General features: G+C 41.3%; 1 protein-coding gene and 2 non-coding genes across 5 annotated transcripts; all 3 read right to left on the reverse strand.

Annotated features, from left to right (window-relative positions):
* Window positions 1–144: 144 nt before the first annotated feature.
* On the reverse strand, window positions 145–15,172 carry LOC117534167 (transmembrane protein 198-like). 3 transcript variants are annotated; one of them, XM_034198294.1, is made up of 5 exons: window positions 14,708–15,172; window positions 3,376–3,609; window positions 2,181–2,756; window positions 1,431–1,508; window positions 145–1,099 (listed from the first exon to the last, which is right to left on the reverse strand). In XM_034198294.1, the coding sequence occupies exons 2-5, from the start codon at window positions 3,527–3,529 to the stop codon at window positions 1,047–1,049; spliced, it is 861 nt and encodes a 286-aa protein (XP_034054185.1). In that variant the 5' UTR covers window positions 3,530–3,609; window positions 14,708–15,172; the 3' UTR covers window positions 145–1,046. The 3 variants fall into 3 exon arrangements, with proteins under 3 accessions (XP_034054185.1, XP_034054184.1, XP_034054183.1); XM_034198293.1 differs by having other exon boundaries at window positions 1,419–1,508; XM_034198292.1 differs by having other exon boundaries at window positions 1,360–1,508.
* On the reverse strand, window positions 8,569–8,642 carry trnan-guu. The gene has a single exon. It is a non-coding gene; the product is annotated as a tRNA-Asn (tRNA).
* On the reverse strand, window positions 10,695–10,768 carry trnan-guu. Its single transcript has one exon. It is a non-coding gene; the product is annotated as a tRNA-Asn (tRNA).
* Window positions 15,173–16,483: the final 1,311 nt, after the last annotated feature.

Below are 16,483 nucleotides of genomic sequence, written 5' to 3' on the forward strand. Positions count from 1 at the left end.
TTGGGGGCTCCATGGCAACCGAACCAGTTGCATAGGAAATCCTCCACATAGCCTCTTTATTGCCCATGAGAAATTCTGTTGAGTAATGCTGCCAGTGTTGCTAAGAGCTCAAAAAGACAAACTCGATCAATAATTAAAAAACAGTTTTGTATCAAACACATGTATTTATTTCTATCAACAGGTATGTACAGATTCAGGTAACAAGTGCATTGTCCCTTCAGAATTCAAACAACACAATGGATAATTATTTAAAAATCTACAAATTAACAACAAACATGCTTTGTTTTTTGTCCTTTTTTAAACCTTACCATGTACTTTACATAAATTAAATTATAAAACGTTTACTCCACAAACATACACACAGTCTAAATTATTCACCTACTGTATTCTGACAGAAAATACAAACTGTTATTTATTTGCACCTTTCAGCTTTTGCTACACTCTGTCATACTCCATGTATCCATTTGTCATATTTCATTATCTTTAAAAAACTCTAAAAAATACACATTTTAATGATAAACTTTCACAACTTCTACAAGCACACAGTTAGACAGGTAATAACACAACACTTCAGGACAATGACTAACTTTTTAAGAACAGTACATGTAACGTCAAACATATTGTTTTGTATTATTCACTACCAAAACAGAATAACATACGAGGCTCGTACTTGCTGTTTATGTATTTAATACACGATAAAAGGAAATGGAGGACCCTACTTTGTTAGTGTCTGTGTTTAAGTGTTTCTCTGAGGAACACAGTGGTTATATTATAGCTTTCATCAAACACCTCTCACTTCTCCCCAAAAAGCAGCATTCTCTTTGACAGAACAGACGCACATCCTAGTTCTAAATCCATTTAAGAGCACGAGGGGAGCCGTTTGTAGGTTAGGAGGACACAGTTAGAGAACCGCAGAGCTTTAAGTAGTCCCTTCTTTTCTCTGTTTGGCTCAGACCCTGACAACTGGGGTTGTAGCTGTGAGGGGCGCGGTGGACCCGGTGTCGTAGTCAAAGTCAATCATGGTGTGGTTGGAAGTGCCGATGCTGCTAAGGGAAGTGCCGGTGCCCATCTGTCTGTCCCGCAGACTTTGCAGGTAGCTCTGAGAAAAACAACACAGGGAGAGATGAGCCAGGTACACACAAAAAGGGACATCAGCAAGAATTTCATGGCATTAGTTAGGCCTGTGACGATAACTGCTTTAATTGGAGGCTATATTGTGCCAAGAATAAATGTGGTTAACAATATTATTGTTTTTCGTTAGTGTCATGACAGACCTATGCTTACTGGTGAGATAAAACTGATGCCATACAAACAAACTAATGACTATCTACAGCACACGCCATGTTGGGTGACACTGACCGGTGCCAGTAGATCCCCAGCGTAACGTTTCACTGGGGTGGGTTTACGGCGGTACGTGCCTTCCTGCCCACCTGCCTGCTGTCGCTTCTTGGCGTCCTTCTCTCGAATCCGCATCAGCTGGACTCTCTTCTGTCTCCGACTGATAACCACTACAAGAAGAAGGGAAAAATCAAAGGCATTTTTGTAACATCACATCATGGTTTAAATTAGGGCTGCTCAATTAACCGTATTTTAATCGCGATTACGATTATGGCTTGCAACGATTACGAAAACAACGTAATCGAAATAAAACGATAATTTTTTTGAAATTATTATTACTTTTTAAATAATTTTTTCAGTTGAATTATACTTAAAGTTCAGGGTAATCAACTGTTAAAAACATACTGTTCACTTTTTTTTTCTCCAACAAATGGATGTTTTCAAAGTCAATGAATAATCGCATTTAATAATCGCAATAACAATTATTGACCCAAATAATCGAGATTATGATCTTTGCCATAATCGAGCAGCCCTAGTTTAAATAAAAACTGACAAAAACTGTGAGAAGCACAAGTTGAAAATGTGTGTTTGTTAAATACTAACTTAAAACATCTGGGCCCATATTTATCAATTGGCAAGAAATTGGGATTTTTCTTAGAAAGTTGAAAAGGGGCAGAGCTAGGTCTCTCGTTGGCTGTTCCTGCCTGTGAATACGTGTTACTGTTTCACCTAGTTGGAGTAAGTTGCCTGATATTTGTGAAGACACATTTATCCCTCTGTTTTTAAGTGCAATTCTTGAAAGTTGACATTTAGAACTCAAAGGCACGATATTTCCTCCTTACCGTCAGTGTGCGAGAAGCTGTCATCTGTCAATTTCCACTGGACCAGTACTCCTATGAGGCTGAGGGCGGGCCAGATGCCCAGAATGACCCAGCTGTACCAGCACAGAGGTGGCCCGGTTGTAAGGCGCAAGCATTCGTACACATGATTAGCCAACACCAGCATCTCCACGAAGTAATCAGCACACACTGTCATGATGGCTGCCCCGAACACCGCCGTGGAGATCATGGTGAAGAGCTTCTGCCACTGCAGTGTCAGCACAGCAAACAGCATGCCCGCCCCCAGAAGGGAACCCAGTGGGACCCAGACTGTGGTTGGAGTGTAGAACTGGTGAGTGACCAGTAGGGCGGCGAGAGCCAATAGGAGGCCCAGAAGCAGGCCGGTCATGAAGAGGCCGACGCTTCGCACCAGCATAGTGACCAGGCCGCACAGCAGGCCGATGCCGAGGCCAATCCCGGCGCTGGCCTCCACGCTCAGCTGCGTGTCCAGCACGTGCTCCTTGTGGCACAGCAAGAAGATGACGACGGAGCCGAACATCAGACCAGACAGGAACATGACCGCCTTGAAACAGCGGTAACCTAGAGGAGGAGAAACCGGAAATAGTTACAATGAGGAATAAGGAGATGTAAAATCAGAGGATAAACATTTATCCTTTAATATAAATGTGAAAGGTTCAAGCTCAACAAAGCAACTCTGGACACATAGTGAGAATGTTTTCGTGTGAAACCACTAAGAAAAAGCACACGTTTATCCAAATTGATATTTAACGGTCCCCTATTATACTGTTTTCATCAATATATTACAGGTCTCAGATATATACAAACATGTCTCTGAAGTGTTTGGCTCCAAATACCAAACAGATCATTCATTGCAGCATCAGTTGCAGGGTTACCTTGGTTGGTGATTGGCTAATGGTTACACAAGCCAAAACAACGTTATGACTTCATAAAGTGGCCAAAATCTGATCAGCTCATTTTCAGACATGTTTTTATATAAATGGATCAGGACAAAAAGAGAGAGAATATTTTTTCTTGAAACTTTCAGAATGTCTTTACACAGAGGGGACACAATTGGCACAATAGGTGACTTTTAAGGCAGTACTATGAAGCTACACGTGGCATTTTGATGGTGTGTTATTTCATCCCAAAAACATTTAGTTTGACCCTCCCTGATGCCATAGTCTATGGGGATCCTCACCAAAGAAGCAGTAGATGATGCCGAACAGGCAACACATGGAGCATATGACGGCAGGGATGACATCATACTTCCTCTCTATCTCCAAACTGCAGGCGTCGACCTCGACCGAGCCTGTCCCGGCCCCCTCGGTGCTCAGCCCGCTGAGGTCTGCCATTATGGGTGATTGCGGGAGGCTGGAGTTCGGGACAAGGGTGAAACTTCTGGTGACGTTATCTCAAGTCCATCTGAGCAGGTCTGGGGAATGTAAAAGAAGAGGACATGTTTATGAAATACCGGAAAATGAAGAAATGGTGTGGTATCCTGATCAACACAGAAAACTGAAGTTCTCCAGGGTAAATGTGAAGTGTGAAACCTCCAGGTCAACTGTGACTTCTGCCTAGCTGCTCTGTATGCGCAGCTGTCATACACTCAACACAAAGCTATGCAACCTGGGCACACACAAGCAGCTCATTCACTCGCTTTAATCAATGAGACAGGCACCCTGTTGATCTCTGTCCTGTCTTAATAATGAGGGTCATAAACTCTGACAGCCATCAATGGTCGGTCTTCTGAGAAAAGTAATTGTTTGAATATACTTTTTTCTTCACAATTAATCCATTTTTGTTTTGTTCTTTCCAACTAAACCCCCTTGACCATCTTCATTGTTAAAGATATACACACCTACAGGTAATTGATCATTTATTATGATAACAGCCAGCATTACTATGTTTCTATGTAACTGTAAAAGTCATATATCTCTAAAATGTTGACTTTTTCAGCACTGTGAAAATGTTTATCAGGCATAGGAATATTTTTTCAAAGATGAACACAAGTCTTTCGGGTCATCCAACAAGAAAAAGAGATTCCCACATTTGAGATGCAGTTTTCACTACAGTAACAAGCTGATAAACTAAAGTACAGTGTAAAATATGGACCACCTTTTTTCAATCACATTTACGTAACACAATGCCTCAAACATTTGTAGTAGTTCTTTTTAATTTCACCTAAATTGGTACTATAGAAAAGCTACATTTGTATTCAGTCTGCAGCGAGCCACAGAGGCTGCAGTGGGGCTGAGGGTCTGTGGGTGGACGGCTCGCTCCGAGGCCTCATGTATGATCTCACCACAGCTGAGATCCGATTACAGCTCACTCACGTTTTCTGCTTGGGACAAACAGTCAGGAACAGTTCCTCCTGCCTTTATTCTTTGCTTTGTGCCAGATCTTTGTCTTCTCTGTCTATCCACTACCTCTGCTTCAAATGGAACGTTCCACACCTTAAATATTTGTCCTCTTTTACAGTAAAATGTGCCTCATTTGTTCCAACTTCTACTTAGACACAGGGCTCTGTAATTTGTATGTCCTGCCTATGAATTACTTGACATGGAAAAAATGAGAGCCCATTGGAACGTTTTCTTTCCTTCTTTAGTCTCTCACAGATTTTCATATCCCTGTCTCCCTCTTTCTGCTTCCCATCAGTGACAACGTCAATGTCGGATTCTTTACTGAAAGACACACATTTAGGATGTGGTCATTTAGAGTCCGGACATTATGGTTTAGTGGAGGTTATATTATAGTGTATTTCCACTTTGAGGATATACGTTAATAGCTAAGATAATTTACTAAAGCAAGTCAAAAAGTAATATTGATAGAATGAGACAAAGGCAAAATAAAATATTTTCAAACAAAAAGGAGCTCTGTGGATCAACTCTAGCCAACTTAAAATGAGGAACCAAACTTTGTTGCAGGAAATAATAAAACTACACACGGGGCTCAGGGCGGCACGGCGGTCAGCAGTGTCGCAAGAAGAGTTTAAATATAATCTCTATATTTGTGTCTGAGGACACTTGAGTTTAAGTCTAAATGTTTTGTGATGGATTGGCTTCCCTTGCCCAATAAGCATGACTCCAGCCCCATGAACCCCTGGATAAGAGGTTAGAAAATGGATTGACAGACACAGGAAGCTCATTGTTGAGGGCTTTGGTCTCTTCACTGTGATCTTCTTCTCCATGTTGGGGTTGCATTGTGGAAGTGTTCAAATGTGAATGTGTACTTCCACAAAGGTATCTATACGTTTACTTCTTACAGATTGCTATTGGTTGTCCCTGGAGCACTTTGCCCCAGCTGGCCTTTGTCCAATAGGACACGAATGCAGCGAAAGGCCACCTGGTTGGTTTGGATATGAAACACCTGCACCAGCACGCTTCCTGCAGGGAAGAGTTTGAGAGTTTGTGACCTCTTGCTGTTTGTTTTATAGTGAGAAATGTGAAGCTTAAATAGTTATGGAGTAAGGTCAAATTCTATGCATTCCTCTAACAAACTACATGACGTAATTGTTGTATGTTACTCGGTAAATAGAGATCATTAACCTAATCCACAGCACTTAAGTAAAACAAAAAGTACAGGTAATCTATTGTTCTCTAGATTTATACACAAATACACGTGATTTGATGTCTCTATCTTACAAAATATAAAAATATAGTAACATATCACTCAGTAGCCCTTTTTTCTTTTCACAATAATTTTGGTTATTGGACACTAACAAGATTTTCTCTTGACTTTTTCTTCAAGAGAGCCTGACTTTGAATGAGCGCTTTGTGGTCCGCTTATTGATTCCAGTTAAACCATTATATGGTCAAATGTCAGTCTAATAGAAATCAATGAAGCCCAATGTCTTCCTCTCTAACACACATCATATCTGGATACTGTTTGATCTTCTATTGCAATTGGTCAGACTACTTTTTCGTTTACCAGGTGCTATGTGTGAACTAGTTTATATTTCATCACCATTTTAAAAGTAATTAACTTAACACCACAAGTTCACACATTTCCCCATGAGTCCGCCTCATGTTACCTCTCTGTCACAATGGTGTCCTATGTCTAGCAGGCTTGGAAGGCCTTGCTGCTGACGGAGAATGGAGCCATTATGGGGCAAAACAAAGACTCTGAGGCCCATGCTGTGACCTCTAGTGGCACTCAGAGGAAACCATGCGGACGAAAAAAGGAGACCGCATAAAGATGGCTGAGAGCACCGAGGGGACTGGTAGATCCCGAGTGTTTGCTGTAAGATGTGTGCCAAGTATTTGCCTTCAGAGCGCTGGTGACTGATGGAGGGAGGGTGTCCTAACTAGAAACAGAACTATCTATCTTAATGACGGAGCGCTCTGGAGGCCCTTCCGATTCTTCTTCTTAGCTGAATTTTCTGCGAGCTGAAGTCGCCTGGCAACTAATTCAATACAACTCAATAAGACTGGGAGTCTTCGTTAGCAGCTCTGTGAGGCTGCAGTGTACTTACTTAGTTGTAGCTTGATGCCAACATCAGCTTGCTAAAATGCTCACAGTGAGAATGCTGATGTTTTGGAATAATTATTTAAGTTTTGTATGCTTTAAAACAAAGAACTGGACAACATTCAAAACCAAATCTCATAATAGTGCTAGATGAAGAGTCAGAGGATCACATTTGTCTTTAAAGGACCTTACATACAATAGATCTAATGGCAATCCATCAAAAGGTTTTTTATTAATATATTTCCCTCAAAAACATTTTGTCATCCTCATTATGACGCCAAAGGATCACTAAGGTCAGAGAGGTATTTCCACCAGGGACGATCCGTCGAATAGTTGGTGGACCCACTGACCGGCTGATTAAGGGCTAAAGAGTTTACAGAGTATTTCATTTCCAGCAAGGACAAGCTTGATCAGTAGAGGTTTGAAATGTACCAAACCCCTTTTCTTGGAGTCCAATGGTAAGAAAATAGAAAAACAAAACACACAATTGCCTCTAGAAGTATCACTTACATTTACTTAAGCAGCAGCAGGAGGAACTGTGAATTGACAAACAATAAGCATTAGCTGAAAATGAGCTATTGTAATATTATGTTACCCTTCAAACAAAAACTTGCCCAGGAGTATACTCCCCCTGAACAAACACTGCGGGGGGCTGAGCAGACTGAGTGCTCAGCTGCTGAGGAACAGGCTGGGCTGACTAAAAGAGTTCCCCACATAGCAAATTTGGGTGTGTTTGAAGAAGAGTTGGGTGGGCGTGTGTGTTCAGATCCAAGGATTCTGCAAGAGCTCCTCCAACTTGACGGCTATGGCCAGCTGAGAAACTGAAATCCTGCCGTATTATGACCTGGCTGTCTGACAACTTCACTCGGAAGACTCTACCAAGAATGTGAGACGTGCCGGGGTCTGCGCTCTGCAGTTGTAGCAATAAATCTCACCACCTTCAGCTGAACACTCTAACCAGCTGAAGGAACCATGGGAATAAAGGTTATGGTCACATTGGGGGTCATTCAAACAGCTATAACCCCCATACTATAAAGATGGATACATTGATGCTCATCGTCACAATAACATCCGCTTTAATTCTCATATTGAGCAAGACATCATATGGGCCACAATTGAGCTTCCTGTCTCTCCATAGCAGGAAGCTCAGGACCAGAGGAGGAAGTGGAACATCAGCTTTCAGCAGGAACTGACCCTTGTGTTGTGACAGAGAGCAGACAGGAACAAAAAGATGAACCATCAACACTGAAACATCGCTTCATCTCAACAACAGCACTGCCTAGATTCAAATGAGTCTGGGAAACACGATGCATCTACCTACAGTATGCTCTTCACTGCCATGAAAGCTAGCATTGTCAACACAAACAGCAAATTGGTTCCTATAGGGAAACAGCAATTTTATGAAAACAAGCTTTTAATCTGTCTGGCTAACACGCTAATCTTTATAACACTTGCCATTGTGTCTCTGATTACGCAATGGAAAATATTGCAGCATGGAGTTGGTGTGATGTAACAACTTGCGTAATGAACAAAGCACCACATGATAGTAAATGTACTCTATTTGCCAGGCTTTAAATGCTTTCAGGCTTTGTAAATGTTATTGATATCCTCCATAGATATATGTAAAATACACAATGATCATAAAAGTGCATAAATGTACAAATCAAAAAATAAAACGTAGGCACATCTGCAAGTAAATAAATAAAGATATTAAACTAGATCATGGCGATGGATATTTGGGACTTCAATTTCAGCCCGAGCTTCAAAACCTGAGATATAGCAATTACATTATGTTTTCAGAGCTCTGTTGTGCTATGCTATGCACACACTGCAAAGTTAACTGTGTCACGGTGTGTTCACAACTGTATTAATAGCCCTGTAACATGTAACCTGGGTTGTTCCCTTGTATGTTTATTCAAAAAGGTGACGTCCCTGGGTGGGCTTGAACCACCAACCTTTCGGTTAACAGCCGAACGCGCTAACCAATTGCGCCACAGAGACATGCTATGCTGCCTAAAGGGGTGTGGAATTGATCTCTGTCCCCACTCGCTTTCATTTGCTCTTTGCTTCAAGAAGTTTGTTTTCCTAGAATACAGTAGAACCTGTGGAAGCTAAATGTGCTTTAGTTCATGTCTTCCATTTTTGTCGAAAGAAGGACATACAGCAACTGATAATGTGTAACAGTTATACTTTTGTTACTGGTTTCCTGGAACCTTGCCCCTGAACACGTCAACTGTTACCTTAAGGCAGTGGTTCTCAAACTTTTTCTGTCATTCCCCGCTTTGAACAGGTGGGCCTTTTCAAGCCCCACCTGTTCCTCATCGCTCCAATAAAATGGTAGGCCAAGCTTAAAATTGTCAAATGTATCGTTCTACAACAGGGGTCTCCAACCTTTTTTAGGATGAGAGCTACTTTCAAAAAATAAAACAAGTCGGGGGCTACTTTTACTCCTCTTTTTTTGTTTTTTGCAGTGTATATATTTAGCACATTTTAACATTATTATATGCTTACCTTTAACCTTAAAAAAAGATATTTTTTTAAATGTCGAAGTGAAATGCATCAATCTGGTGCACTTTGAGCCCAAAATGAATTTATGGATACAGCTCTCAACACTCAGATGAAAGAGAGCTGTATACTCTTCAATAATACAAACATCTTTAGAATATCATCACAACCAATAACAAATCATTTAAACTGGTTTATTCTTATCTTATGTTACCTAGTTAGCATTCTTTCTTTTTATTCATGCATATTTTACTAATCACTCCCCTTTTAAACATTTTAATTTTTTTTACTGTCCTATAGTACACATTGGAATGATTTCTTAATTTATTTTTTACATCTATATTAAATAGATAAAGGTGTGCTCTCTCGCTCTCTCTCTTTTACTCTGTCTCGCTCGCTCACAGAGGCTGTGTGCTCCTCCGTGGCGATGATGGCTTGCGTTACAAAATAATAATAAACATAGGACTATTTGTAAAGTGGGGGGACACAAACGGGATTTAGAAAAGTGTCACTGTTAAACTCCTTATGAAGTGGTGAGGTGCCGCTCCACATTGCTTTTCTTCCCGACTGCAACGCTGTTGTGTGTGTGTGTGTGTGTGTGTGTGTGTGTGTGTGTGTGTGTGTGTGTGTGTGTGTGTGTGTGTGTGTGTGTGTGTGAGAGAGCGCTTCACATGTGTGTATGAGAGATTTTTACATATGTCTGTAAATGATTTTGGTTTCAGTTGTGTGTGTGCGAGCAGGCTCGGATTGGCCATCGGGAGATTCGGGACTTTTCCCGGTGGGCCGCTGCCGTTGGTGGGCCGCTGCCGTTGGTGGGCCGCTGCCGTTGGTGGGCCGCTGCCGTTGGTGGGCCGCTGCCGTTGGTGGGCCGCTGCCGTTGGTGGGCCACATTTTTAAAATGTTTTTTTTTTTTTTTTTATAGTAAAAAACAAAAGAAAAAATCCCGTTCATCGCGCCCGTTTGCGACCCACCTATCACATCCCCGCCTCACACTTTGAGAAACGCTGCCTTAAGGCACGGACGCACTAGGCCCAAAACGCAGAGACGCGAGGCGACGCAACAGTCGGGTCCGTCTGTTCTTTGTTGTCAGATTGCCTGACGCCCACCGACGCCGATAATCGGCCTGGTGCCGCCCGGACACACCAGGCCGATTATCGGCTCTCGACACCGGTTCGGGAAAGCCCCATGAGCTTCTCGCTGTAGAGTGAAAATGGAACGCACACGCTATTTGTTGTTTGTTTATATCACGCAGTCTGTTCTTCTTCTCTCGGTGTATCACGCAGACTGCGTGATATAAACAACAAATCTTCCGGTTGTTGCCTCTTTTGAATGACGAATACACACTACCGCCGCCTACTGTTAAGGAGAGTTATTGCCACTCATGCATGTGCAGTTCGTACGTGCTTCTTGGCCGTCGGCTGAAGTCTTTGCGGTGTGTTTCAGTGCGACACATGACCAAAACGCAGAGACGCAACAATCGGGGTCCGTCTGTGTCAGTTCTTTGTTGTCAGATTGGTGTGTGCAGGTCTTGATTATTCAAACAGAAAACATCCCTGGGTGGGCTTGAACCACCAACCTTTCGGTTAACAGCCGAACGCACTAACCAATTGCGCCACAGAGACATGCCTCCCTTCAAGAAAGGGGCGTGCACTTTACCTCAGCCCCCACCCTCATTTATTTGCTATTTGCTTCAAGAGGTCTGTTCTCCTTCCTGCCATACAGAAGAATATAAGTTGCCTAAAATCAAACCTGTGGAAGCTGAATGTGTGCTCGTCTTAAAGCTTTAGTTTTTAAATATTATCGCTATAAGGATATACATGATGCATAACAGTTAAGTTCTTACTTATGATGCTGGTTTCTCAGAAGCTTACAATCTTAACATAATACCTCGCTAAGGTGCCATTAAAGGGCCAAATGTAATCAGGCATAACGTCAGAGAGGCTTTGTGCATCTGTGATAAATGCATCATATATTCATCTTCATCTGTATTCAGGTCTGTTCTCTACAGAAGCAGCCTTTCCGGTATGTCACATGGTCTTTCCCTACTCATCAGTTGCTAAATCAAAAGACATTTACCAGTACATGGACTTAAAACTACATGACAAGATGTGATACAAACATATGCAGGATGAAACACACCTTTATTGAACTAAAATAAAGGGGTTTTCTTTTCAAAATTGTGAATATTATTCAAAACGATTTGCCTCCAAGTGCTGACTCAATCCGCCCTGCTACATTTCTATTGCACACAGCACAGAAAGTGTTTCAACGTCTTCATTACTTCTTTAGAGTTATGCACATTGACATCATATTTAATGAGACACAATTGGCAGCTGACTAGTCACCATCTTCCTGGCAGATGTAATGTAGGACTCAAACTGTCTCCTATTTCCAAAAAATATCAAGTTCCTAATTCTGCCGGCCAAATATGCTGCCCTCTAGCCATGGACCCAAATAATAGTCACTTGGCAATATTTAATAAAGAAGTAGGCCTTTCTGACTTATTCTTTCCTCATAATCTCTCAATCTCAGGCCTGATTAAAGTCTTAACAATGGAGGCCTTTCAACTTGAAAATGCAGAGAGCTACTTAAAGAGAGGCATGAGGAAGATCAGAAACACAATAAGGAGCCTTTTCAAGAGTCACATGTTGATGGTGCATGCGCGTATAATGTACATTAGAAATACACATGGCAATACAACATGTTAGGAGTTATATCCATCTACCAAGAGAACACTTTATGCTGCAGTAAGTTGAAGCAGTTATCCAGCAGCAGAAGGAACAGTGTGGAGCGTGTGCAGCTAGGTGGGGCAGCTCCATAACGCTCTATTAGGGTTTGTGGTGGAGAGCAGCATTTAGTAGGCGGCGCGGTGGAGTCCATATGTTAGTGAGGGCATGACAGTGAGGCACTGTGTATGAGATAATATATTCTGCTAATGAACGCTATTGGACTAGAGCAGAAGAAAGGAACAACGTCCAAACAGTTACAAGAGTGTGCTGTGTGAAGTCAATCTTGGAAAATGTCATACAGCAATAATGATATTATTATATTAAAACTGGTTTAGCTCTCATCAAACTTGGGTTTTTTATTTATTTTTACAGGGTTAAAGAGTTTCTTAGGCAGACTGTCAAAGTAAAATCCGATAAAACTGATGAACTTATATGTTGTAAATATGTTTGCTGTAGTGCCAGAGTAAGTAGTGCTCCACTTCAGACCTCCATGCAGTGCCTATATATGTCTGCAGCTCTATCATTTAGAGCAGCCATTTACCGTCTTTTTCAAATTCCAGTTCAAAATAATTGTACCTCCTACAGCGATCTCAAGAGCCTAAAATATCACGTGTGCCCTTTATTTTCCAGCAAACTGTACACCCCTCTCATGTCATAATAACTATAACCTATGTTTTAAGGGCTATAAGTAGCCCATGGATGTTTCAAAATGACTGGAATCAGTTGTTATGTGGTTTCCATGTGACAATGGGGTTTCTCTTGCACCCAGGAGTCTCAGAATCCTTCCATCTCTGAGTCTCACGGGAAATAAGGTCGATGCTCAGCCATGTTAAATTTTCTTTTAGTTACGCTTTAGTTTGTCATTTAATATGTAATGCAGGAAGACAAAGGGATCATCTGCATTTGCCGATGAAGGCAGATTATACAAAACAGCTCTCCCATAACTGCTCATATTCATTGTGACAAGCGTAGAGTATCTCCTCAGTACACAATGTCCATGTGTCGTCCATATGGACAGATGGAGGAGGCCTGAGCATGTGGCCTGACTAGGCATGGGATGGTAAGAATTTCATGTCCCGACTATCCAAAATGATTCTGGTATGCTTGTGTGCCATTTTAACAGTTGTAAGCATACCTTGATAAGAAACAAGTATTTATATTGCAAAGATAAGACAGCTCGCTCTTAAATAAGGAAATAATGAATCCCTCTGCATAAATAATCAAAACCAAAGCAACGTTGTGTGCGTCTGTTCTTTCTTACTAGATGATATATCGTCCCATCCCTAGGCCTGACAATGTTGGAGTGCTTACCAAACAATTCTGAAAACCCCTGACGTAAACCCACCTGAATGAAAGCAATTTCGTCTTTTTTAACTGCCACAACAACTGAAAAGAAATAAGAGATATTCCATTTTTTATTGAGGGCTATCAGACAGCTTTTGACAAACACATTTGTTTTATTATGTAGAGTAAAAAGTAAGAATTGTGTATTTCATTCAACTTATTAGTATAAATCATAAAGTTGGCCATTTCAGATAAGTTTGTTACTGCTGATAAAGCCAGCCAAATAGAAGAATAGACCTTTGCCTGGCCTTTTTGTCTTAAGGGGGGAAAGATCGCTTGTGTTTGAAGAGGAAAGCCGATCCAAACACAGCAATTACCCAAACTAAAACTAAAGCCGGTCCTCAAAAAATGGGGATTCCTACTTTTTTGTGTGGGTCAGCTGCTCTTGCTGTGTACACTCTCTGTCCCTAAAAACACTCTTTTAAAGTATTTTAAATAATAATCGTTAAACATAAGAGGAGTCACCATAGCATAGAACGAGACAAAAACGACACTCTTGGGTCCTTGCTAATTAAAAGGCACCACACATAACAACATGTGTAGTCTAACTTTCATTAACCCCTGCGCTCTATGCCTTCTTTCCTGCCTTCTCTCTTTCCCAGAGCAGGGAAGGGCTTCCTCTCTGCCTTTTCAAAGGTGTAAAACCATCTGGTGCAGGCTGACAGTGAAGTAGATGGGGTGGTGCATTTGGGGGGGGGGGGGGGGGGGTGGTGGTGTGTGTCTTTACTGCACGGGGTAACTACAGACTGCACTCCCCAGTATAGACAGGACATGTAGGCTGTCATCTCAAGACAAAAACCCAAAATGCACTCCCAGCCTGGATCACACAGCAGAACCGCAGGGAGATTGCACGCCAACGTGAGCTATAAAGAGACATATGTTTGCCTAACAGATGAGGGATGCTTCCATATGCTTATTCTACACTATTCAACTTTGCCAAACAATGTTATAACACATGACTGGATTTAAAACTATTAAAAACTCAAATAACAATTGAGTTATTATGTTATACTACAGGCCACTTGCCTCTTCCAATGGCAGAACTTTCATATCACTAACTTATTCCCAGCCAGTCCTGATCAAAGCCCAGCACTGGGGAATGTTGGGCTAAATGTTTGGTTCAGTGCACACCAATAAAGACATTATTATTCTGGATGATTATGTCCTTGTCCTCAAAGGCTGAAGGATCAATTGCATTATGTGCTTCAAGTGTAAAATGTAAAAGGGGAGCAGCCATTGAAGCAGACAGGCTGGCTACGTGTTATTACAAATATTTCCAGCTGTAGAGTTTGGCACTCATCAGGCAGGACCTGAGGTGGAATCGCTCGACTACAATCAGTCATTATCGGTAAATGGAGTAACATACTCAAATGTCAACTGAAAAAGAAAAGCAGTCAGACAACCAAACCTGTAAATACAAAGAATGATCTAGTCATGTGGAGATCTGAAACACATTTTCTTTCTTCAGTAAATTACTTTAAAACTTACCGCTGAGCCTGGCTGTTCGGCAGTTGTAACTTCTCCTTGACAATCTGCTCTGTCAAACAGGAAAAACACCCCACCATTCACCGACACAAAGCAGGGTAAACCGGGTTTCTCCCAACGTCTCCCTAAGCTCTTTTTAACTAGTTTAAACTTCACACACTAGCATTAAACTGACAACAACGGCATCATTATTGTCCCAACCCTGCCTCAGGCACACGTTTTGAACGCAAACATGGCTGAGTGCAGATGTGAGGAGGACGGTTAGCTGGTTTCCATTCTCCCTCACTTCTTGTCTAACCGTTGGAGTTCCCGTCTGTGGCTCCACTCACCAAACTACTCCCGAGTCCTCCTCCTCTCTGGAAAATCTTAACTAACCTCCCTCACACACCTCCCCTCTTCCATTTCTCGTCGCTGAAGTAAACGGCACTTAAAAAAACAAAGGAGGAAAAGTTTCCCTCCGAGGCAATCCCCCAATCCCCCTCTCTATCTCCATCCAGCAGCGTCGTCAGAAGCGGAGGGAGGGGTGAGGGGGCTCAGCAACAGATGAGCGAGGCCCTAGCTTTAATGAGCTAGCTGGCTATACCTGAGCTCCTGCAATAAACTCACCCTGATTTTACTTTTACCTGATTTTTTAGGGTGTTTGTGTTTGACACAAAATAAATAAAATATTAGTCACATAATTAGTCCATTTACAGAAAACCCTTGTGTTTGTCAGATGTTGTCCAACTTCCCATGAGAACACATGTGTCAGCTAAAGTTATAATTAAGACCCACACCAGCTGAACTACAGCTGTTTTGGGAATAGTCCAAAGTGCTAGCTTTAACACCACGTTCTAATAAAGGCCCCTTTGAAGGATGTATAGGTGACCAGGTCATAATTGATATCTAAATCCTTTCTTTTAAATGTTAATGCTTTCTATTTTACATTTGAATCCTGAATTGTTGTTCCTGTTTTCCATGTTAATTACTTTGTAACTTAAAGGTTTTGTAGAAATCTAAATAGCCTACAAGTGTATTAGGCCTATTAAACATGATTACTTTACCATTTATGAATAACTAATTAAAACATTTTTTGTAGAGCATAAAACCCCCAAAACATTGCTAGGTTTTTTGTTGTTTGTCGTCTTCCACTAGCTTTCTCTTGATAGTTCAGTTATCAAGTAACACAGAAACCATGACCTCTGACCTACTGGAGAAATAGGCCTACTGCAGATAGGTATACCAAAAACTATAGTCATTGGATTCCAACACTAACTTATTTACACAATAGTCCTAACTAATGGATTATAACTGATCTACGATAGTAATTGATTAATTACTTATTACAAGTTAAACAAGTTTATATGCATATTTTTAACCAAGGTAATATAGTGGATGTCTTTTTAGGACATTTTGTGAAGGCAAATTATGATTTTCTATGACTTTCTGTAGCTTTAAAAGTAGAAGCCAGATCTTCAATTCGATTTACAATATGGCTTCCATTTACTGAAAGTTTGCACGATATAATTCCTTTGTAATACATTGGCTGCCAACATTTATGCAATACAGCCTCCAGGCTTTTATGTTTTGATAAAAACAATGAGTCATCCTTGCTATTCCCTTTGATAAATGTACAGCCTGTCAAAGCCTGGTTTAGGTTATCATATGGAGACATATTGAGACAGTCCTCCACACAGACGAAGCAAGATAACTTTAATCTTAGTTTCACGAATGTACACCCACCCACTGTCGTGCTCACATGTTTAACTCACAGCAGTATCTGTGGACTGTCAGGTCTGC

This window comes from Gymnodraco acuticeps, unplaced genomic scaffold (genome assembly GCF_902827175.1).
Source record: "Gymnodraco acuticeps unplaced genomic scaffold, fGymAcu1.1, whole genome shotgun sequence".
NCBI classification, from domain to species: domain Eukaryota; kingdom Metazoa; phylum Chordata; class Actinopteri; order Perciformes; family Bathydraconidae; genus Gymnodraco; species Gymnodraco acuticeps.

Excerpts from the sequence above, each read along its gene's own strand:
- LOC117534167 (XM_034198292.1), bottom strand. The coding sequence starts at position 3,529 with ATGGCAGACCTCAGCGGGCTGAGCACCGAGGGGGCCGGGACAGGCTCG. Across the intron at positions 2,757-3,375 it reads CATCATCTACTGCTTCTTTG|GTTACCGCTGTTTCAAGGCG; the intron begins GTGAGGATCCCC and ends CTCCTCCTCTAG. Across the intron at positions 1,509-2,180 it reads CAGCTTCTCGCACACTGACG|TGGTTATCAGTCGGAGACAG; the intron begins GTAAGGAGGAAA and ends TTCTTCTTGTAG.